The following is a 23,427-nucleotide window of genomic DNA, read 5'->3' on the forward strand; positions in this document are numbered from 1 at the left end:
TCTAACTGCCAGACCCTCTGTCCTAGCATTAAACCTCACCAGCAGCTGCGTGGCTGGACAGTTAAGATTATATATGATGTAAATATATTGTGGGTTTGTCAGCTCTCCCTACACCATAAAACTTGGTTTAATGACATCACGTGGTCCCCCAAGAGCCACTCACAGGCTTGCCTTCGGGCCATTCACATAAATAACCTCCAAAAGTTTCAAACTCCTAAATTCACATAGAAGCTGTGCATATTTCTCTAATGCTCAGTTACACTAAAAAGCCCTTGCGCTGCTCCTTTGCCCCACCCCCACACCGCCCTTGCAGGGTGGGGAGCGGGGAGAGGGTGGATCTTTACTTATTTATTTACTTACTTGTTTCCATAAGGACCTGTCGCCTTCGAGGTCGTGTTGATATTTTTTTCCTCCTATTTTTTTCCTCCTCTCTCCTCTAATTGCTCAGAGTGGGCTGTGTCCCCCTCTTTCCACTCCCCAGGGAAGGTAAGTCATGCTTCTTCCCCTTCTTTCTTGCTGCCAGAGGGGGTGGGTTCCAGGGTGAAGTGGAGGGACAAGCTCCATGGTCTCTGTTTGGGACCCAGAAGCCCTGCCACCAACTCCCCCAGAGCAATGCCAAACCCTGGTATTTGAAGATTGTGCCAGGAGGCTGGCTGGTGGGGTGGGGGACCGCTCCAGACCCTGAAGCAGAAGCCTCTGTTCAGGGAGAAAGCAAGGTCTGGGCCGTATCCACCCCCTTTGTAGTGCGGGGGAGTAGGTCTGAAGCAGCAGGCTCAGTTGCCTACGCTGATGCGGCTGAAGCAGAGGCTGGGGCCTCCGCGCAGGCCTGCAGACTGTGACAGGAGCGGGGGAGCTGGCAGGCACGGCTGCAGTTACCCGAGCCTGGCCAAGTTGAGGCTGTCCTCTGGCTGCTCCAGGGAGGAGAGGCCCAGGTCCTGCCAAGAGGAGGCAGTCACTACACAGTGGGGCTGGTGCGTCTTGCTGGGCGGCTCTGACCACCATTGTCCCCACCCCTGGCAAAGCGCTTGGCCATCTCTCCCCAGGGGAGGAAGCACAGGGCCTCGACAGCCTGGGAGGCTGGGGAGAGTGAGCGCGGGCAATGTGGCCTCTTCCTTAGTTAACTGTTACCCATTGGAGACGCCAGGGCTTCTCTGAGCTTCACTGCTCACCCAATAGTTTTCCTCAGCATGAAGAATAAATTAAAATAACTCCCTGAAGAAAATTACACATTTTATTTCAGTGAGGGAGAGAGGGAGAAGGAGTTGGTGTTGGGCGGGGCTGGACTGACTACTGTGTTCCAGTTGAGGAGCGTGTCCTAACCTGGCCTGAGTGAGTGCAGTGTGAGGGGGAAGGGTGGTAGCAATGGGTGCAGTTCAAGAAGCACTTGTCGGGACCTCCTACGTGCCAGGCATGGGGTGAGGAGAAGCTCCTGGGTCTTTTTAAAAATGACAGACAGGTAGCTGAGGCAGTGGGATGCAGAGAAGCCAGTCCTTATAATAAATCCAAGGAGCATCAACATTAATAATCATAAATATCCCCCCTGGCCCTCCCTAGAGCCTTTCTGCTCCCTTTCCCTCTTGGCTGCTGAGGCAGCCCCCTAGCCCAGCTCCTGATACCTTCCCCCCACCACCACCCCCCAGTGTGGGGGGCCTAGGCTCAGCTCCAGGAAATCACTCTGTTGGGGGTGGCGGGAGAGGAAATGCAGTAAAGTTTTATGGACCCTTCCCACATTTGTTTCTCCTGTAAAGTGCTTCCTCCCCCACCCCATCCCAGGAGCCTGGAGCTGAGCAGCACTAAGCAGGGCCTGGGCCAGCCTCAGGCACCACCTGAGTTATCTGCCTTTAGCCCACCCTCCCCCTCCATATGAAGTCCTAGAGACTAGATGAATGATGGCAAACTGATGTGACTCTGGCACTGGTCTATGCAGCTCCTTTCACATTAATTGCCCTGCATAGCCCAGAGCCCTAGAAAGTGGAGGGAAGGTCAGAACATTTCTTGCCAGGCAGATAGACGCTGGAGACCACCTTCCTTGCTCTCACCTTCCCCAGAACCTTAAAAGCCGAGGCACATCTCATCCAACTCTCTCAGCACTTATGTACCACCAAGCAGTACCAACTCCCTCTGGGGGAGGGGGGTCCTTCTGGGACCAAAATGGGCCTTTAGGCAGGGCTCAGACTTCCCCCAGTGTGCAGCAAGTCCCCTCAGGGCCACCCAACTTCAGGACAGATCTTTGGAAGTCCATGAGGGCCCAAGTCTGAGTACAGTGGAACCACCGGTACCTGCACATCAGCTCAACATGGGGTGGGGGTTATTGCCAATCCAGAGGCCCCAGATACATCCAGCCAAGGGGCAATTGAGCACAGAGCCTTAGACAGTCACCACATAGGCAAAGCCGGAGCAAGAGACCTTGGGTGCACTCTCCTTTCCCCAGAGGCACTTGGAGTCAAGGATCAGGAAAATAGCTCAATTTCACCTTCCTCTTCTCCCTCTTATTGTGGCCCCTAGAAGCTCCTGTGTTTTGTTTGTTTGTTTGTTTGTTTGTTTGTTTTTAAGGAGAGACTAGAAGACTGTGGGAACTTCCCCTAAACCTCACAGCCCATTTAGACACTTTTACCAAATACATGCCCGAAACAGACAGGAGGCACTACACCTTCAGTACTGTCTTCTAATCGTCTTTATTTGATATGACAAAATATAGTTTCAGGAAGGACCCGGAGTCAATAAATAGTTGGGCAACAGCGATGGGGCAGAAGGGCACAGAAAGTCGTAGCAGGGACTACGGGGCAGCCAGGAGCCTCTAGGACTGCTTGCTCGGGTCCAGTGACAGGGGACCACAATAGTTGAGTTAGCGGGCTGGGCTGCGGGCCTGAGTGGGCATGCAGCGGCGGGGGCTGGGGAGATTCCCGGGCATTCCCGGGGAAAAGGTTTGGAAAGCAGAGCGCAACCGAGGGGGCCCCAGGCAGACGTTCAGTCATCTCCCCCTTTCATATGCAAATCATTAAAAAATGAAGATCGAGTTTTGTCGCGTCAACGGAGCACCCCGAATGTGGCGCTGGGCTCCACCAGGCACAACCACTCTCTCGCCAGCCCGCGGCCGCCTGGCTAACCTAACCGGGAACAAAGGAGAGGGCGAGGCCGGGAGGATCGGGGCGAGGGGCCTACGGCTCCAGGCCCACCTAGACTCGGACGAGCCGCGGTGGGGCTGGGAGCCCAGCGAGGCGGCCCAGGTCGGGGTTCCCTTCAGGAGCCAGCCTGTGGCCTCAGCCCTCTAGGGAGCCCCTGCGGAGCTCGTCCTGGGACCCGGGTACTAAGCAGAGCTGAGGAGAGAAGGGTCAGCCCCGTGGGAACCAGGGGTCGATGGGGATGCGAAATGCCAAGGGAACGCGCTTTTGTCTGTGGGGCCCAGGAGCGGGTGCTCCAGTCCCCTACCCAGCCCCAAAATAGAGGAAAACGGAAAGGAAAGGCGCAGGGGCTGAAGCTCTCTGTGGGCCTCCCCACTGCCCTAAAGAGCCTCTTTGCTTTTCATTTTGGAATCTTTCTTCCATTTCATCCTGCGGTTCTGGAACCAGATCTTGATTTGTCTCTCGTTGAGACACAAGTTGTTGGCGATCTCTATGCGCCTGCGGCGAGTGAGGTAGCGGTTAAAGTGGAATTCTTTCTCGAGTTCCAGAGTCTGGTAGCGGGTGTAACTGGTTCGGGATCGCTTGCCATCCGTCTCTGGAACATAAACCCCCCACCCCAAGCCAGGAAGGGGTGAATAGCGTGCAGCGCCCCAGCGCCCCCACCCAGATCCCAGGCCCCCCACCCGCGGCCTGGGGAGAGAAGCGAGCGGGGTAAGACAGGCCCGGCTGGCCGCAGGCGGGCGCGACTCAGCCCAGCCCAGCCCAGCCACGGGAGAGGCGCCTCCGCCCTGGCAGGAAACTTTCCGCCGTAGCCTTCACTCAGCAGCCGGAGGGGCTGAGGGGGTGAGGGGGAGAGGGAGACCCAGGCTCGGACCGAACAATAAGCACCCTCGAGATCCGAGCACCGGGGACCCCCCTCCCGCCCCTCCCGAGTCTCTGGAATCCTCCGGAGCCGCGAGCGCCCGCCGAGCCGGCTCCGCAGGGGAGGGAGGGAGGGAGCCGCGGGGGGATCCCCACTCAGGAGCCCCGAGCTCCTCACCCCTTCAGATTCCTCTATTTTTTTAACTCCCTCCCTCTCCCCCAAAAATTGAATATTGCCTTTTATACACGTTTTGTTCCTATGATCCAATTATGTCGTCGTAAATTTGGGCGCACACAGCCTCTAAGCCTTTTAGTGGACAGTTTTACGAGCCATTGATGCCTGGATCGTAAAATTTATGGCCGCAGGTTTTTTTTTCTTTATTTGCCCCGCATGGCCTATAAAACCCAGGCGGACCCGAGCGCGCAAAATGAAGTCCTAAAGTTTACCGTGGCTCATGTGCAGTTTGGTCATCCACGGGTAAATCTGTGGCGGGGCCGGTGGCTGGCTCAGTCCGGCGGGCTGCCCTGTCTGCGCCTGCTCCTCTTTGATCTCCCCACTGCTCTTAGCTCGCTCCTCCAGCGCTGGGCGAGCCGCCTTCTGACTGTACATCCCGGGGTTCAGAGGAGCCGCTTCGTCTCTGCCCAGAGCGTGTCCCGGAGCGGCCGCAGCGCTGCAGGCGGGGCGGTCGGGGTGAGCCCGGGGGTTGGCAGCCATGTCTACCCCGTGGAGAGAGTTGGAAGGCGCAGGCGGTGGGAAAGTGATGCTTAAGTCCAATCCGCCGTAGCAGTACCTGGATGCCTGCACCTCTGAGGCCGATCCATAGTTCCCACAAGTTTGCATGTTATAGGCAGGGATATTGGGGCTCTGCTTATAGAATGAATTGGTTACGTAGGAGCTCATGGCGGGGAGGGCCCAAAAAAAATATCTGCACCCTTTTTGATTAAGGGTGATTTGTGACTCTTTGAAGTTGAGGGTTTTTTTGTTCTCCAAAGTGCACAATTTATAGGTGGAGATATCTCTTTCTTTATCCTATGCGCTCTTCCCAAATAAGGGAGCCTTAAATAGAGTCACGTGACTGTAGCGGCCACTCATAAATTTGGCTTGATGACCTCTGGGAGGTTAGTGATGGAAGCCGGCGAAACGCATCTTGATATGTTGGCAAAGCCCAACCAAGGGGGAGAGGGAGTGAGAGAAAGAGGGAAGAGGAAGGAAAAAAAAGGTTCTTGGAGTTGGAATTGGGGGTAGCCGGGACAACGAGCCCACAGCGACATCTGGTGCCTGCTTGGAGGAATCGCACCCTAGCCGGCCGGGCTCGCCTTTCGGCGACCAGATTTTCTCCTGTGGAGGAGAAGAGGGCAGTTGCTGCAACAAACCCTCCTGAGCTGGCCTTTTAAATCGTACTTAATTTTAAGAAAAGATGATGTTTCATTTAGGATTCTCATAGGGGCTTTTTATAAGGGGATAGTCCCATCCCTTCTTCCCCCAGAGCCCTCCAGGATGCAAAAATGGCTGAGGGAAAAGGGTTTAGGCATGGGTAGCCTCTGCCCAGGCTGGAGATCCAAGAAGGCTTATCTCAGGTTTCTTAAATCAAGGACGGAGATCTCTGCCCTAGAAGGCCTCAAGACCCCACTAGAGCTGAGAAGGGTGCCTGTTAGCATGGGAAAGTGAACCCAACCTCTGGAGAGGTAGACAGGGTGCCCAGGAGGAGGGGGTCCTCAGTGGGTAAAACTAGGTAGTGAGGGGGGCAGGGGAGGTGAAATGAAGCTGAGAGTGCTGAGGCATCTCTGGGATGAGTCTGGAGGTGAGGAGCCAGGTGGAGTTGAGCATACCCTCACCAAGCCAGACACCCCAGACAATTTTCACTGTGTGTGTGTGTGTGTGTGTGTGTGTGTGTGTAAAGAAACAAACACAATGGGCTGGAGGGCTGCTCTGCATCCTGTGTATCACCTTCATGTGGTACCTTTATCAGATATTTTGGATAGAAAATAGATGTTATGTGAGGGCATGGGGCAGCAAGATTCAAGCCTCCACAAATCTATGAGCAGAGCAGAGCAAAAGGGCCACTTTGTGATCTTTGGGGAAAATGTCTCTGGACCAGGCTTTCGAAGGACTTGGACCTGGGGAAGGTTGCTCCAGGACTCCAGACGGGCCACAGAACAATTTCTGAGCTCTTTTGAGGCCCAGAGAGGCCCCGGCTAGTGGGTGGCAGGGCAGGCTCCTGGGCAATCTGGGCAGCCAGTGGTCTGGGTCTCCACAGCCATTCCACCCTTTTCCTCCCTCCCCTAGCCCCAAGTCTTACTCTTTCCTGCCTGCCTCTCCCCCAGGAAATCTCCGCCCCTGCCATGAGAAGCCCACCCTCCTGGCAGGCGGAGGTGCTGGAGGGGGCGCTGGCTGGGATCTGGAAGGTCTGGAAAACTCTGGTGGATTGTTTCCCTGTGGGAGACCCTCCTCACCACCTCTCCCTCTAGGCCCACTCAGGTTTCGCTGGCTGGGCTTAGGGAGAGAAGGCCGGAGCTAGGAAAGGGTTAGGGGCCGCCTGCGCTCTTCTCCCGCCGGGTTTCAGGGGAGAAGAAAGAGGAACCAGACTAGGGCGGGGGCTGTAAGGCAGGAGGAATTTTGTCCCGGCCACGTCAGGAGTCCCAGAGCAGGGAGAGAGCTCAGTTTCCAGGCTTTCTTTTTCAAGATGTCCTTGAATGGTTCCAAAATCCCTTCTGAAGGGCTGGAATCCCGCGGTCTTCTCTTTTCCCCTCCGCTCTCCGCCTCCGCCACGTTTCGCAACAGCCGCCTCGCGCGGGTCCGGGGCTGCTCCCGCAGTGCCCCACCCGGCTCGGAAGAGTGGGCGGGGGCGACCCTGGGGCCTGGATAATGCTTCTTTTTCCGGCCTTTTGGGGCTCTGGGTTCAGAAGCCGAGGCCCCCAGGCCACCACTACCACAGACAGGAAGAAAGGCCTGTGTAGGACTGGAACCCAACCCGACTAAGCCAGGCTTCTTTTCCTCCAACGAAATCCTATGCTGCCTTTTTTTGCGGGGTGAGTGTGTTGCTCCGAGTAGGGAGACCTGAGAGGCCTTCCAGCCCCCCCAGCGCGATCACAGGAGAATAGAGAGGCCCGGGCTCGGCGCCCGGCTCCCGGGGAGGGCGAGTGCAGGGGGCTGAGGGCTTGCTGCGGCGGGGAGACGCGGGAGCGCGCGGAGCCTGCTCCAACTTTCACCCCGAGGCGGCGGGCGAGCGAATTAACAGAAATCTCGATATAAACTTTTAAAAATAATATCAGTTTTATTAAATATTCGAGAACGGATCCAGAGGTCAGACTTATACAGGAGGGTAACAAGAGGGGATCTTTTTTAATTTATTTTTTTCTTCTACTGGCTAAACAAACGTCATTCACTTTTTTTCTCTTTTTGTAATTTTCCCTCTTTTTTTTTTCTTTTTAAGACGTGATTGGAACACTGACGGTGCTAAACATAAATATAAATACAGAGACCACAAATACAGCTAAAAATATTCACACAGAAACGGTCACAGTTTGTAATATGAAGTAATGACCCCCAGGATTCATTAAATACAATTCGCCTTGGCTGGGCATTTGCTGGGGCAGAGGGGGCCGGGCAAGGAGGCTGCAGGGAGGCCCGGGGGATTGCAGTGGGGCCAAAACGCGCCCTTTTTGGGCCCACCCCCCCTCCCGCCCTCCGCGGCTGCCAGGCCGGTCCCGAGGCCCCGAAGCAGAGGCCCCGGGGCCCAGCAACCGGCTCTGCGAGGGGGTGAGGGCGTCCAAGGGGTGGAAGGCCAAGACCTCTTTTGGAGGGAGATCTGTGGGGTCCGAGGGGAGATTCAGGGACCGAACCCCCAAGGCCTGGGCGGGGGAAGGGGCCTGCAGACAAGCTGAGAACGAGCTAGCGAGGGAGCAGCGAGGAGGAGGCGCGTGGCGAAAGGGAGTTTGTGCGGTGAGGGAGGGGGCTCCAGAGCTGACTTTCAGGTCCACGTTTAACTCCCTAATTTTGTTTCAAGGAGTCAAAACACATCAATTGTGCCAGTGATAAATACAGAGTGTGTGAGAAGGAGGGAGTTGGGAAGAACGAGGGAGGAGGAGAGAGAGGGGTGGCAGGAACAGTCCTGGTCACTCTTTCTGCTTCTCCTCTTCTGTCTCTTCCCGCTTTTCCTCTTTTCCTCCCAGGCTGTCGGCCGCGGCCCCTCCGCCGCCCCCCGAGAGCGTGGACGTGAGATTAGATTCCTTTTTCCACTTCATCCGGCGGTTCTGGAACCAGATTTTGATCTGTCGCTCGGTCAGGCAGAGCGCGTTGGCGATCTCGATGCGCCGGCGCCGCGTTAGGTAGCGGTTGAAGTGAAATTCCTTCTCCAGCTCCAGGGTCTGGTACCGCGAGTAGATCTGGCGGCCGCGCCTCCGGTCTGCTCCGTAGCCGACCCCTAGAGATCCGGGCACAAAACACACTAAAAACAATCAGCGAAGCATCCTCCGCAGCCGGTTTCGCCTACCAAAGTCCTGACCCTCCCAACTTGACCACTTGGTCAGCTCACGGGACCTTAGGCTCCAGCTTTCTCCACTTTGCCCTGCCCCACCCCCACTGGGGTGCAACGAGGACCCCAACTTCACTCGGTCCTCCCATAGGTTGGGAGGTGCATGTCCCCAAAAAAGGGGTGGGGGGACCTTGCCTGGTTCAAGCAGAGAGATGCAAGTCTAAAAGCTGATTAAAAAAAAAAAAATCCCAAATACTGGGGTGGAGGGCTTTATTTCTCAAGGACTAGGCTCCCCCACCTCCCCAAGCACCCTAGCTCCTTGGAAAGTTCTCCCCTCTTCTCTGTCCTCTCTCCCTCTCTGCTCCTCAGCCTGACTTTGGGGGTCTCCCCAACCCTTACCCCCTCCCCTCATACCCTGCCCAGTTCCTGCCCCCTCAGCTCGCTTTCCAGCCTTCCAATCCGTCAGGGGCTGAGGGGGCCAGGCCCCTGCAAGAGAGCGGGAGGCGAGTAGAGGGGGCAGAAGAGGGGGCCCTGTCTCGGCGTCGGCGAGGAGACGAGCGTGATTGTTTTTATGGGGCCATAAAAAACTCTCTCCGCCCGTTCTTCTAGGGAAGCCGGTCATAAAGCCAGTTCAGTTTATTTAATTTATATCTCGGAGCTGTAAAACTCACCACTGTGCGAATTCATTCGCTGCATCCAGGGGTAAATCTGGATACTGGCTTTCTGGTCCTGGGGCGCAGTCCTGCCCTGCTCAGAACTAAAATCCTGAGCGATTGAGGTCTGTGTGTTATGTCCTAAGGTGTTTTGTCTGCAGTTTGAGAGCATGTCTTTCTCCTGGTAAAAGGAATTAGATCCATAGTCATACGGCCCCCGGCTGGAACTGAACACGACATTCTCCTGTGGCGAATAAAAGGGAGTCGAGTAGATCCGGTTCTGGGCAACGGCCGCTCCATAGGTCGAGAAATGCCTCACAGGATCATAGGCAGTGGAATTGAGGGCGACGTTGGGGAGGACGTCCTGGCCCCCGGCGAGGTGGCAGGATAAGGAAGGGTTAGTGAAGTAGGAATTCATCCCTTTGCCTTTACCTGGTCGGGCTATGATTTCTTTAATATTTATTTCTGTCTCCAGTTTGTACTCGGAACTAGATGGTTATAGGGACGGCTCCAATCCAGGACAGACAAAATGACAAAGTCAGCTGACCCCCTTCCAGCCAATCACAAACCAGATGTCAAGAAGGGGGAAAAAAATCGCTTCTGCTTCTGTTGATTCCCTAGTTGAGACTAAGTGTGTGCTTTGAAAGTAAGACTTGGATTTCTTTTTTAAAAATTATATATATACACATATGAACTGGTTTAGGGGTGAAGCAGGCAGGAATGTCCAGGAGCAGGGCCTTGGGGCCCAGGGAAGGAGAGCTGCACTCCCAGGAAACCTCTCAGCCACAGATAATTTTGCTGTGCTCTGGCCAGAGCCAGGCCAGAGAAAGCCCTGTATTTTCAATCCAATTTCATCCTTTATATCTCTCCCCTTCTAAAATTACATCCTGATCTCTCCACGGGAGGAGCACCTTCCCAGCTCAGGGAGGGTCCCCAGAAATGCTACAGGCAATCCTGATTTGACACTCATGGAATAAGTCTCCATCACTAACCTGGAATATTTTTTTTCCAATAGTTAAAAAAAGAAGCAAAAGTAGAAAGAAATTTGAGGTTGTACATGTTACTAAAATAATTTTTTTAAGTAGAAAGAAATTTAATAAAACATAGAGCCCAGAGAAGGAGAGTATGTCTGAGAGCTTGAGAGTAGGGGGCACATGGGGAGAGACTAGGTCTAAAGGGGTCAGGAAAAGACTGAAGGGTGCATTGGCAGAGCTGAAGTGGGCCCAGAGCCTGCTTCTGTTTTCCTCCAGCCCCCTTCTGCCTCCTCCTCAGGACCCCCTTTTGGGGGACACTCACAGCATTTTTGCCTAAAAGGTAAAAAGTATAAAAATGCAATAGAAAAGGGAGAGAAAGTAATAAAAGGTGGGAGAGTGAGAGAGAGAGAAGGAAGAAAGGAAGAAAGAAAACTCTGAGAGCCTTTCTAGAGACATGAACTCCTGTTTATGTTGGTGAGAATTTATGATTTGGAGCCAGCCAGGGCCGGTAGGATAATTCACCTAGGATCCAGCCAGAAAGGGAAGGCTGGTGGGTCTCTGATGGACAGTTAGGGTCTTGTAGGCTCAAGCCCCTGCCCAGAGCAGAAGTTCCCTGCTGCCTTCTCCGAACTCCCTGTCCTGCCAGGGGAGGTGCCCCTGGACCTGAGCTTTGGGGCGTGGAGACTCCAGCAAAGGGCTCCTGGGAGCTTTCCCTGAAGTGCCAGACATCCTCTGTGGGGGTTGGCCTCTCAGCTGTCCCTATCCCATATTCTTTACACCTTAGGGCTGAGGGAAAGTAAGAGAAGGTTAGGAAAAGGCATCTGAGTCCAAGGCTTCTGAGGGAGCCGCTGTGAATGAATAGAAACAGGGGAAGGGGTGCAGATGGGGTTTTTCTCCTGATTAATCCAAACTTAATCTGATATCCTGACATGGGCTTGAAGTGCTTTGAATTGACAAAGAGGGGGCGGCGGGGCGAGCGCAGGGAGCAGTGAAAGCTCATATTTTCTCCTCACCATTTGGGGGGGGGGTTGCGGAACTGGCTATAACAAGAACCCGGATGTCGCCGGATTTTATGATCTTTTCCTTCTGTGTAACAAAGCGGAGTAATCAATGGGTAGCAATAAAGCCATAAACGGGACTACGCTGGGAAAAAACTCGTTTATTCATCTTCTGAAACGTTAAGGTTTCCCTGGAGTGTCACTAGGGGGGAAAAATAAAGTTTCGAACCCAAAAGCAGACAGTGTGTAGGAGCTGGAGGAGACAACATATTAGTTAAAACATGAACCTCATTTCGGGGTTGAAGAGCCTCCTTGCCAGACAATTTGTGCTGGCTTTTAAAAATACAGACCCAACCCCTCAGAAAGGGGGGAAATTTGTTGCTATTTAGAAGGGTGAGGGAAAGACCACTGTAATTATAAAGGTACTCCCCTTGAACCACAGTTTCTTCTCCCCAGAGAGATGAAGGTGAAAGGATAGAAGAGGATTCTTAAACTAAGAAAGAAATTCAACTTGAATTATTTCATTCTGGGGTGACGCGGCAGGCACACCCACAGAGACACCAGTGAGTTGTTTTTTGCTCTAGAATCCAGCTGTCCTAGAATTCGTGACGTGCCTGGGCAGAGGTTTCCAACAGCTGGCTGGGACTCCAGGCCCCCTGGAGGGCAAAAGGTAGGGGGAGAGAGAACAAGGAAGGGAGGACACCTGGGCTGAGCCAGGGACAAGTCAGTGCACCCCTGGACACAAGTAGCAGCTCTAAGAGTTTGCAGCCTCCTTTCTGCCCTGAGGGTAGCGGTGTAGCAAGTATAAGAGGCCAGAAGAGAGAATAAATGCCACCCCCTACACCCCAATTCAGAGAGGAATTGTTAGTGGGATAAATCATGTCAGTGATATTTCCTTCAAGATATTAAATTGTTGCAATGTACAACAAATTGAATGATGGAAGATAGGATGTCTTAATGAGGTTTCACTTTCAATGAATGTTGACTTTCTATGTATTTTTAAATTTCTTTTATGGGTGAGTGGGGAAAGGGAGAGAGATCTCAGACCTTGGAAGAAAGAAGGAGCTTCTGGGGAAGCTTGTGCTGCACTCTCCCAACAAGGATGCCTGGGTTTCCTTGAGCCCCTCTTCAACCAAGCCCAAGGAGGGGAGAGGACCCAAATATGGGGAGAACATCCCTTGGGGCCTAAAGGCAGTGGGTGCGGGGGTGGGTGACCTGAGGAGCAGAATGTAAGTCTCAGCCTCGGAAAGTTAAGTGTTTTATTACGTCCCTAAACAGAGGGCAGAGACTGAAAGGTCTCGCAGATTTATAATGAACAGAAACCAGCTGCTGTGAGGAAAAGGCAAAAATGCTGGAAGGGGAGAGAAGGGGAAGCAGAAATACAAATAAATTCCCCCACTGCTTAAAGATTTTCAGCAAAATTGGTTTCCAACACGTTCTCCCCATCATCTTCCATTCCTGAGGAAAGAAACCTCTTCCTTTCGGTTAGATCTTTAATTACGCAGCTGAAAATTGCTGGAAGGATTCGCTCTAAGGGGGGAGAGCAAGTCGGGTGAGCTCGATCATCCCTTTTCCCATTTCATGTTAATTTAATTTTTGGCGAAAAAAAATGCCTATCTATGGGGGGAAAGCTGGGACTTGGATTTTTCTAAACATATTTATATTTTCCTGTTAAATTTGTCTGAAAACAATTATGGAAACTCATCAGCAGAAGCAAGAACAGATGTTTTATTAAAACTGCAGTTGAGCTCTGTAAATATGCACAAGTCCTGGGAGGGGGGAGGGGGCTGTACTTGGTCTTTGTTTCTATAAAATAAGCCTAGAGAAATCACAACACTCCCCCCCACCCTACCCCACCCTCCACATCAAGCCTGCAGGTCTCGGCGCTTCTCTGCTCCCTCGGCCTCTGGCATCAGGCATTCCGAAGGGGGTTGGCGGTGAGAGCAGATTTTTGCTTTCGGAGCTGTAATTAGTGTATTGGAAAACGGAGTTCAAAAACAGAAAGAAGGAATAAAGGGGGAAAGTTGCTGCTAGCTGCTCCCGCTCCGCCCCCGCCCCAATCCAAAACACATGCTTGCCACGAGCGCTAATTATTGGAAAGGAACTTACTGCAGGCGCCTTGGGCCTGAGTTGCGGGCAGTCACTGGCCAGGATCCCCCAAGGCTGAGGGTTCCGTTGGAGGCTGATCACTTAGGGGTTTCCCCAGGCCGGTCAAGCGCCCCTCCTCCAGCAAGGCTCTGCGCCAGGCCATAGAAGGGCTGGGGGCCAGTGTGGGGCTGAACTGGAAGAGGGTGAGAGGAACTGGACCCCCAGCTGAAGGGGTTCGTGGGCAGGCCTTACTTTGCCTGCTTCTACTTTCCACTATGCTCTGAGAAAGATATTGTTTCTTGGAGAGGAGTATCTGAAGTGAGGGGAATGAGATCTGTAATTTTTATTTGGGGACGATCTTCCCCAGAGATCCTCCTTAGTTTGTGCTCTGCCAATCTCCTCTCTTTCTCCAGGTCTTCCAACTCTGTGCAGATGTTTGTGACTCACCCACCCTCGCACACGGATACACACACTACATTCCTGGCTGCCGGCGCCACAGACTACAGCTCGGCGCCTCCCTGGGCTGCTCAGGGACCTGGGCACTGGAGCCGCAGGACCAGCGGTCCGCCTGGGTGCTTGGTCGCTGGAAGCCACTGCAGCTGCCAGGCCCTGTACACACACGCACGCACGCATACACACACACCAGTTCTCTCTTGTGATACCGGGAGAGGAGCGGCTGCCACGCCAGCCCCTTTTGTGCCACTGGGCGAGGGCTGGAATCCCTCTTGTAGAGAAAGCCGTGTTTCAATAATTACTCAGCTCACCTCACAATTGCATTATTTGGTTACGGCTTTACTGTTCTAGGGTGACTGTTCAGTTGGTTCGAGTGGATTATGACAACATTTTTTAAAATTTAAAAATTAAACAAAAAACAATAAATCCTACTCCAAATGCCTGGTGTTTTGTAAAGAGCTCCTTTGATCTCTGCGGAACTCCGAGTAAAAAGACTGTAGTCTCCCAGTCCACCAGAGAACCTGAACGCGGCTGCTCTGGGACTCCAAAGCATGACTCACCCAAATGGCCCCCAGTTTCTCATAGATATGGTGTGTGTCGGGAGTTGTCTGAGCGCCCCCCCACCCCCACCCCACGCACGTATACACATACTGCATTCCAAAAATTACCACTCCTGCTCCTTCTTTTTCAAAGTTCGGGCATGGAGACATGGAGAAAAGTGAAATTTGACACACCCAACCCGGAAATGGATCTCATTTGTGGGTGCTGATATTCTGGGGACAGAGCCCAGGCTGGCCGGCTGAATGGAGTTGAGGGTCAACAGGGAATGGATGGGGGGATAGGGCGGAAGAGGCATGTCAAGTTGCTGAGAACTGCCCCAAACACCTCGGAGGAGGCCTGCACTGTGACTCCTCTTTTGAGTTAAGAGGAGGTTGAGAGGCTGTCTGAGCTGCTTTTGCTTTATTTGCAATTAAACAGAGAAGAAAGGTATACGGAGGGGATCTGCTAATTCATGCCATATTTTCTCTCCTCCCTCTCTTTCCAGATTTCTGCCTGATCTTTCCAAACTGCCACTCTGCTTATTGCTGCTACCGTCAGCAGACACAAACCCCACATCGACATTTGTTTGGCTTTTCAATTCACTTATCTGGCTTATGGTTAAAAAGGCAAATAGGTCCCAGGCATCTCTGTCCCATTGCACTCAGCGCTGAGCCCCCTTCCAGTTTCATGTGGAAGAAATAATTTCCGGATTTTGGGGGCCTGGCCCCCAAGCGTCCCCCTGTTATCCCAAGCAGCTGAATATCAGCTGGGGAAGGGCTGGTCAGAGAACCTCCAGACACAGCCTCTGGGAGTGCAGAGGGAGAGTAGATGCTGAGGGACATTTCAACGGGCAAGACAAGTGGCCCTGCTTGGCCCAGGAGGAAAAATAAAAATCCAAAATAATCTGAATATTTTCAGTCCCCAAAATGGGGCCTCAAGAGGGTATCAGATGAGGAAGGAAGGGTAACAGAGGATGAACCCTGGGCCAAAGGACCCCCAATCTTCCTGAATTCTCTCACACCCCTCCATGAGGAGCATTGCTTGAACCCTTGTTGGGGCTTTATGAGAATTGTAAAATTCAAGAACTCAGCATTTATGACGTCACAGTGACTTGTCATGAGGAAATTGTAAATGTCATAAAAGTTATATATGCAGGAGTTTTGCATGGGGGTGCCCCACTTCCCTTCACTGTCCTCCACCCCTTCTTTTCCCCCTAACTTCTCCCCCTTGAAAATAAAATGTTATTATGTGCTGAAACAATAAGCCAAAAATGAAACATCATCTGCATTTCCCTATAAATAATTTTATCCTTATTATTTGCAGATCTGAAAGAACCATTTGATCTGTGCTGGTGAAAAGAGGGAGAAAGATGAGGAGGGAGGAATTAATTTCAGAAACACAAATACTACTTATTTCTGTGATACTCTATTAGATTTGATAGCCAGGATCAAAATTCAAGGCGAACAGTGGCCCCTCTGACTCTACACCTGGTGGGATTGGAGATTTATAGAATCTTTTGCAAAGGGGCACTTTATTTTGTAGGATTTGCTTAAATTCACTGCTATTTTGGGGGGCTGAGGAAAGGGGAGTGTGCGGGAAGAGCGACATGCTTTATCTTGCTTTATGAATCCGCCAACATTATGCTGATTTAAAAGGCAACAACCTGTGTCTCAGGGAAAACTGCAAAAAGGAGGGAGTAATGGGATGAGGGGGCTCAACTTTCTCAATGACTGTTCCCACCCTTAACCCAGCCGTTACCAGGGGAAAGGAAGAAAAGACCGAGGCAAGGGGAGGGCTGTTCCAAGTCTCTCCACCACCGGGACACCCGGAGGTTTATGGTGTCCCCATAATTCCCCGACCCTATAAACAGCTGCCCTATTTTAGGACGATTTCTGCTTCCTCCTCTCGGAAAGGAAAAATAAGGGAGGGGGTAGCGGCAGGAGGGGGTGCTTGAAAGGGGAGGGAGTTCGGGACAGCGCTGCACTTTGTTCTCCCGGGCGAGTTTGCTGGTTTGGCGGGTTTCTGACGCAGGGTGGCAGCAGACAAAACAAGTAAACAACTCACAGACACAATAAACAGGGATAGCTGGGGCGCCATGGCAGAGGCAGTGGGTCGGGGTGAGGGGAACAGTCCTGGGTTAATATTACCCCAGTTTCCGGGGTGGCGGAGGCCCGAAAGCCCGAGGCCGCCATCGATGCCGGCGGAGGGAAGGTGGAAGAAAGCTGCTCGCTCCGGCGCCGGCAGCGTGTCTGGGCACGCGAGTCTTCGGAGCAACCTGATCTAGGGAGCGGCGAAAAAACCCTCCAGCCCGGCTCCTGTCCTTACTTTCTTTTATGGCATTTTCTACTGACATTTCTACTTCCCCCTTGCTCTGTCTTCTGGTAGCCTCCGAAGAGAGAAAGGTTGGGAGAGGAGGCCCTTGAATTTCCAGCCAAGGCCCATACTCGGCGCTCCAGGCCTACAGGCTGCCGGGCCCAGCTTGGTCTCCCCACGGTCGTCAGGGAGGATTAAAAAGCAGTCAGCCAGTAACCAGATCTGGGCATTTGGGGGAACCTTAGAGAGCCTCTAATCTCCACCACAGACAGGCAAATCTGAGGCGGGGTGAGCAGCTAGGGCACGCAAGGGACAGATGTTCACAGCATCCATCCTTACCCCTTCTGGCTTACCCTTTCCACTGGCCTCTCCAAGGTCTCCTGGCCGGCAACCGCCTCGGACCACTACCTTGAGGCCACCTTCTTAACCACTCGGATCCCTTCATGTGCAGCAGGGCTTCCAGCACCAGCCCCGCCTGCTCAGAACTGCTCACAGGCCCACCGTACCCACGAGAGAGTTTCCAACAGAACTCACTTTCAACACAACTGGGTTCCCCTTTTAAAATGGTCTCCGAGTTAGGGAAGTTTGGGGGAGGTGTGGAAAGCAGGAGGGCTTTAGTGTTTACTCTGCCCGGCTGCTTGGAAAGCAAAGGCAGTAAGGTCTGAGAAAGCCTTTGTGGCACCCGCTGGTTACTGGAACCCGCATACTCCGATTCCAGTGCACACACATTTCCAGCAGAGCATGCACAGAAAGGCCTACTTGGTGGAACCCGTGCTTCCATGAGCCCGTTCTCATCTAGTGAGGGCTAACAAAATTTCGCATGCATATAAAACGGCATTTGAGTAAATAGAAGAATCGCAATACACAACCACTGAGGAAATATGAGTCTGTATATATTCATGCATAACTCTGAGCCTGTACATTTGAGCCTGTATATAATAAACGTATAAAATTACAAAGACTGGTTTCTGAACACAACAGCCAACCCAGCAAGGTTGCCTTCTCCAAACAAGGTCTCATTTTCCGTGCAGATCACAACTGTCAGACCAGGAAGAGAAAGGGTTTGCTCTGCCCATTTCTCCTTAGTTAGGAACCTTCGCATGAAACACAGAGGATGGCAGGGCTGACAAAGCACGAAACAGGAAGGCCCCAGGCTGACCAAGGGTGCCCAAAGAGCGGACCCAGTGTGGTATGCTGGGGCCCTGGGATCCGGGGATCGTAGCCAAGCTCTGACCGGCAGATTCCGTGTCTCTGCCCAGCCTCTGCCTTGGGTGTGCAGAGTCCTTGAGCGAGCTTCTATTCTCAGCTGCCCTGGCTATTATTAGATAATCACAGCAGCACTGTCCTGCACTAAGGATCATGTCTACAGGGAATTTGGCCTGGAAGGAGACTGGGGGTTGTCACTAGTGGCCCCTCTTGCACTTCTGTTGGAACACCAGAGATGCCAGAGATGGAGAGAAAGAAGGGAAAGAAAAGTGAAAGTAATGGGGCAGGAGGCGGCTAGCATTTGGGCCCAGTTTATCCTCTTGCCAGACTGGAACACTGGAAAACTAGGACCAAACAAGCCCCTGCTGCTTTGCTTTCTCTATATCCCCGGCTTCATGAGGATGGGTCTGGGGGTGAAGGACCCAGGGAAAAGTGGGGACCTTGCAGGACTTTAGCCAGGAAGGAACAGAAAATCAAGTGATGAAAATATTACACAAGGACACTTCAGGACAATACTGTTAAGCCCTCAACCTCGCTCCTTAGCACCCCGAAATGTGGCCCTCAGCACATTCAGCTAGATCCCCATAGGGATACCCTACCCTCATCCAGACAGGCGCCTCCGAAGGGGGGAGTCCTCTAATATCCCAGGTGAATCCCCACCGGCCTGAGTGGCCTTCTCTGGAAACTGCTTCCTCTCGGGCGTGAACAAAGGAGACTTGCCCCCTACCACCCCCGTCTGTGCGGCCATCCGCGGGGGTAGCGGCAGACAAAATACAGGCGAAATAGAGAAATAGAGGCCTCACCGGTCCGCTGCTCCCACATTACTCCAGGATAAAGGCTCCCATTTTCGGGCCGCCTGGGCCCCTCCTTTGCCCACCGCACTTCCCGTGCCTTTCTCAAGTCCCACAGACGCGGGGTTCCGGGTGGCCGCGGCCTGGCTCCCCCGGACATCAGCCCTTAGGCCGCGCGGGAGCGGCGGGAGAGCGCGCGGCGGCAGAAGCAGGCGGCGGGCTGGGCCCATTTGGGGAGAGCCAGGCGCTTTTCTCGATCGTAAACAAGGAAAGCGAAATTAGCCCCTCGGCAGACGCCTCTGCCGACACACAACTCCTATGGGGGGGGGGGGGGTCGGTGGGAAGGGGGAGAGAAAATACCATTTCTTCCCCCGGGAGAATACCTCAGAGGCCTTTATGTCGACTGCAAAAGGGGAATTTTGGGGGGGCAGGAGGGGAGGGGAAGAGGATTGTGGGGGAAGGGGAGGGAAGATTCACCATCACCTGGGGCCCAAAGGGTTTGATTTGAATGAAGTTGAACTGTATTTTTAAGAATTTGATAAAAACGGGTTTTCTCCTCCACCGTTCCCCCTCCTCAGACGACGAGTCAGGGTTTAAACAGGAAACCGAGGAGCATCCCCTCCCCCACTCGGGCTCGGCATCGGAGCCCAGTCGCGCCTCTCGGAGAGGATGGCTGTGGGTGTGGGGTGGGGTGGGGTGGGAGCTTGGCTCTGACTGAAGGTGAGTCCGGCTCCCAGACTCTCGGACCTCCCCAGGAATATGCGCCGCCACTTCCACCACCACCCCAGGTTCTGGGATACGATTGCCTGGGAGCGTAGGCGTTTGCATGTGCGTCGCCCTTTATAAACAGAAGCTCACACAATATAGGGGACCAGGGCGGGTCATACATCAAACTGCGACACATTCAGGGCCACGTACATTAGGAAGAAATTAAGCCACTGTGTTATGAAACCATATGTATCGGGTTAAGACTATATAACGTGCCATTAGCACCAATTATTGGGAGAACCACGAGCGTCCGAGACCCTCCGGGCAGTCCCATTCTGTTGCCCCTACCCCACGAGGCAGCCTCCTCTTGAGTCCTCACTGCCCCCGTGCAACCAGGAGGTCCGGCTAGAGAGGTCTGGGCCTGTCCCCGCCCAGCCTGGGGCCTGTCCTATTCCCACCTTCCCCCCAGACAGGGCAGGTCCTAGCCCAGTGCAGCTAGGCGAGGCGGATGAAGCAGTCCAGTGGGCATTCCGAATGGGGTGGCCGCGTTTTGAGGTGGGGGGACCCTGGGGGAAGAGAAGCCGGATAGGCCCCTTTCTCCAAGCACAAGATGGCTTTTGAGTACCGCATCCCCCAACCCCACCCCTCAACCCACAGTGCAGGGCGCCTCCCTCCTTTCCATCCGCCCGGGTAGGGGCGGGCGCAAGGGGTGGGCAGACGCTCTCCCTTCGGCTGACGCGCACCAGCCACCAGCCTCCCCTCTAATTGCCAATTAACAGGCTCCGCCGCCCGCCTAGCTGCGCTTCCTTCCTGCTCCGCGACCGGGCGCTGGGACAGCATTGCGCATGTGTGAACTCTCCCGAAGGCGCTCTCCCGGAGGGAGGGGGCTGCAAAGCAGGGAGGGGGTACTCAAAAGTTTGTTTGGAGGTTGGGGGCCTCACTTTGCACAAGGGGAAATGGACACAGCGTACAGGTTCTCTCTCCTACCCTGGAGTTTGAGCTTTCGGGTCCCTTCCTTTCCGGTTCCATTAGCCAAGAGGCCGCAGATCTATAATGAATGGGTACCAGGGACACCGCGGGCATCAGGTAGGGGGCCTGCGCCCTAGACCCGGCCTTGGGCCCCAGGGGCACAGTCCCCCTGCCCCCACCCCCCACCCCCGCCTCCCAACTTCGGCGCACAGTGACATCAGGACAACCCCCAGCACCACCACCGATATTCCAGTTTAACCCTTTTCTTCCTCCTCCCCCCACTTTTCCACTCCACAATTGCCCACGCGCCCACCCTCTCGCCAGCCCCCTCTCCTCTCTAACCAAGACAAGCCGCTGCTGTCCTTATCTTGAAACCGCCACCCAGCTACGGACCATTAGTTACATATTTGAACCAATAAGGAAACACTTACCGGGCGCTGCTGTCACTCTCCCTCTCCCTCTCTCTCTGCCTCTCTCTCTCTCCCACTCTCTCTCTTTCTCGTGTCTTTCCTCATTCTGTGCCGCTGCCGAGCCTGTCTCAGCTCCACACACACATATATACTTTATATAAATTTAAAAATAAAAAAGAATAGTCTTAATAATAAAAAAAGCCAAATAAAATTAAGGAGAGTTGCAAGAAGGGGGCGAGGGGAAAAGCCCGGGAGAGGGGAGGGGCGGAAGCATCCGCAGCTCCCCATCTCAACTCCTGCTCCCGCATTCCTCCTGGCCCTTGGGGGGCTGGAGGGTAGGGAAGGGGAGAGAGAGATGCCCTCAACTCCTGCCTCTCCCCATCCCCCATCCCCACCCTCCCCAGGTGCTCCCAGCTTCCGGCAACTCCACCTGGGAGGGAAAAAATTAAATGGGGGAGAAAATAATTATTAATCAGATTAATAAAAGAACAAAATATTCGTAATGAAGGGAGCGCCCAGCGCAGGTTTCCCTGGCAATGGTTAGGCTCTTACAGGGAGGACTGTTCTGCGGAGCGCTCCGAACGGACAAACCACAATAAAAAGTTCACGTTCATGGATGGAATCCACATGACTTCTTGTGGCCAATCCAACTTGTGAGTCGATCGTAAACTTTTATTACTCAGCTGTAAATTTTCTGCAAACAACCGGGAATGCGATGCATTTGTGTAGCGTGTGCAAATGGGCGCCGCGGTCGCCATGTTTACCCAATTCTCTCGGAGAGGGAGCATCCCTCGACCCTCACCCCACCCCCACCCCCACCCACCGTCCGCTCCCCTCCGGCCGGCTACTCCAGGCGAGGACGGAAAGGGCAGAGAGGGGACCCGGAAGGAGGGAGAGAAGGGTTCTGGCGCTGGAAGTCGGCTGCCTCCTCTCGCTGTGCCGAATTTTAAATATTTTCCTTAATAAATGGGGATTTAGATTAGATCTGGGGGAACCAAAGAAAGGTCTGTGGCATTAGGGCAGTGACAGCTGGTGGGGTGAAGAGACTGAGGAGGGATGCTCCCCACCCCTACCATTTTCCTAGGAAGAGAACAACATCCTCACCACCCACCCGGGTGTCCCCGCAGACCCCCACCCCACCCCACCCCAGACGGGAAGGGGAGGCTCAGGCGGTTATCAGCTTCACAACGAAGCCTAACCTGGCCGTGGTCTGAAGAGCTAAAGCCGAGAGGACCGGATCAGCCCTGGGCAGTCCTGCGGAGGCAGCTGGAGGGGTGAGAATTGGAGGCTGCCTCCAGGACCCCCAAAGGGCCCCTCATCCCCAGGTCCCTTTCTTATAGAGCAAAAACGTTTTCCCCAAGACCATGCGTGGGATCAGGTCTCCTCATTTCTCAGGTTCAGATGGCAGCTCACCACCAATCTTTTAAGAATTAAAATTAAAGCCCAAGATCTTGGTTCCCACTTCCTTTTCCTTTGGAGTGCACATGCTGTTTGAAACCTTTTCAAGGTAACCCACATTCGCCTGCCTTTTTTCGGAAACATGTCCTGCTTTAGGATCTGGGTAGCTGGGAGGTGCCTCAGAAGCCCTGAGAAAAGAACCTTTTCTTGCCCTGAATGCCACTTTCCCTGCTAAAGTTCCTAGGAGAGCACCCTGCTTCTCCAGACCCCTCATTGTGGTGGAGTCCAGTGGAGGGGCAGAATTAATCCCCCATAGAGACTATATGCTGGTGGGTTGCAGCTGGACCTTTCTGCCCACCAGCTAGAGAGATGAAGGTAGGGGGCTCACCCCTTGGTCTTGCATTGGGCTAGGCAAAGGACTCGGATGCCTGGGTGCCCCACCCCAACCAACAGGGGGTCCCTCACCCCTCCCCAAACTTCCTCCACAGTAAGTGAAGCAGTCCCCTCAGCTGGATGTAGGGACCTCGTTCCTTTTACAAACCGACCCATAAATTTTATAACAGGTAGTTAAAAATTACGAGGAGGAAGCTCTGGCCCAGCTTTTCACAATGGGCAGTAGGGAGAATGGGACAGCGCTGCGGGCAGCTCACCGGAAATTTTACTTCTAGTCAGTGGCACAACCTGTCCGGAGTTGGCTCTCACTGGGGCGGGAGTAACTTTCCCCAGCTGTCAGGCAGTCGCTGGGGCCCCTCAATTGCGGAGGAGAAGGCTGGGGAGGCCAACCCACTCCTGCATCTAAAGGTCCCCCAAGGAGACCGTCAGGGTGCTCACCGCCTCACTTGCCCCCCAGACACGGGGCAGGCCCGCGTCTACCGTGGCCTCTGCAATGAAGGAGTGGGAGGGAGAGAAAATGCCTAGGATTAAAAAAATAAAAATAAAAAAGACAGAGAAACGAATTTGCCCCCAACTTAATAGCTGCATTATCCCGTCTCTATGGTTGAGATTAGAATAATAAATTTAAGGCGAAATGAGCGAGATGCTTCAACTCAGCATTTTGAAAGATACTATTTTTCACAAATCACAAATAGCTTTCGGAAGCCACTTTGATTGGCTAATAAAAAAGTAAAGAATGGGAGAAAGTCCTATCTGCTGCAGCCGAATGATCCCCATTCCGGTAATGGGTCGGCGGGAGCGATTGGGAAGACGCGTTTCTAAAGAGAGCGCATCCCGCTCGCAATTACATTCCCCCCATAAAACGGGTTTTTACCTCCTTTTTTCTCCAAACGAGAAAACAGAAGCGGTGGGCAGGAGGGGTGGGAGAGTGGGTGCTGCAAGAAGGGGCAGCTGGGCTCTCTTGGTCTGGCCCTCCCAATGTCTCGCACTTCGAGAGAAGCCGGGTGCCAGACGCACCCCGCCCTGCGACGCGGCGGGCTCGGGGCCACGGGCGTTGCTGAGCAGGGCCAGGGAT

At 53.6% G+C, this 23,427-nt stretch overlaps 3 protein-coding genes across 4 annotated transcripts in view; all 3 read right to left on the reverse strand.

Moving 5' to 3' along the window:
* LOC119542777 (collagen alpha-2(I) chain-like) overlaps nt 1-23,427 on the reverse strand; it is a 59,113-nt gene that overhangs the window by 15,270 nt on the left and 20,416 nt on the right. The gene's annotated exons all lie outside the window — the stretch shown is intronic.
* On the reverse strand, nt 2,676-5,079 carry HOXC5 (homeobox C5). Its single transcript, XM_037846865.1, has 2 exons — nt 4,431-5,079; nt 2,676-3,717 (listed from the first exon to the last, which is right to left on the reverse strand). The coding sequence occupies exons 1-2, from the start codon at nt 4,882-4,884 to the stop codon at nt 3,503-3,505; spliced, it is 669 nt and encodes a 222-aa protein (XP_037702793.1). The 5' UTR covers nt 4,885-5,079; the 3' UTR covers nt 2,676-3,502.
* On the reverse strand, nt 7,283-20,879 carry HOXC6 (homeobox C6). 2 transcript variants are annotated; one of them, XM_037846862.1, is made up of 3 exons: nt 20,583-20,879; nt 9,130-9,355; nt 7,283-8,407 (listed from the first exon to the last, which is right to left on the reverse strand). In XM_037846862.1, exons 2-3 carry the CDS (start codon nt 9,281-9,283, stop codon nt 8,100-8,102), a joined length of 462 nt encoding a protein of 153 aa, XP_037702790.1. In that variant the 5' UTR covers nt 9,284-9,355; nt 20,583-20,879; the 3' UTR covers nt 7,283-8,099. The 2 variants fall into 2 exon arrangements, with proteins under 2 accessions (XP_037702790.1, XP_037702789.1); XM_037846861.1 differs by lacking the exon at nt 20,583-20,879 and having other exon boundaries at nt 9,130-9,551.

Source organism: Choloepus didactylus, chromosome 8 (assembly GCF_015220235.1).
Source record: "Choloepus didactylus isolate mChoDid1 chromosome 8, mChoDid1.pri, whole genome shotgun sequence".
NCBI classification, from domain to species: domain Eukaryota; kingdom Metazoa; phylum Chordata; class Mammalia; order Pilosa; family Megalonychidae; genus Choloepus; species Choloepus didactylus.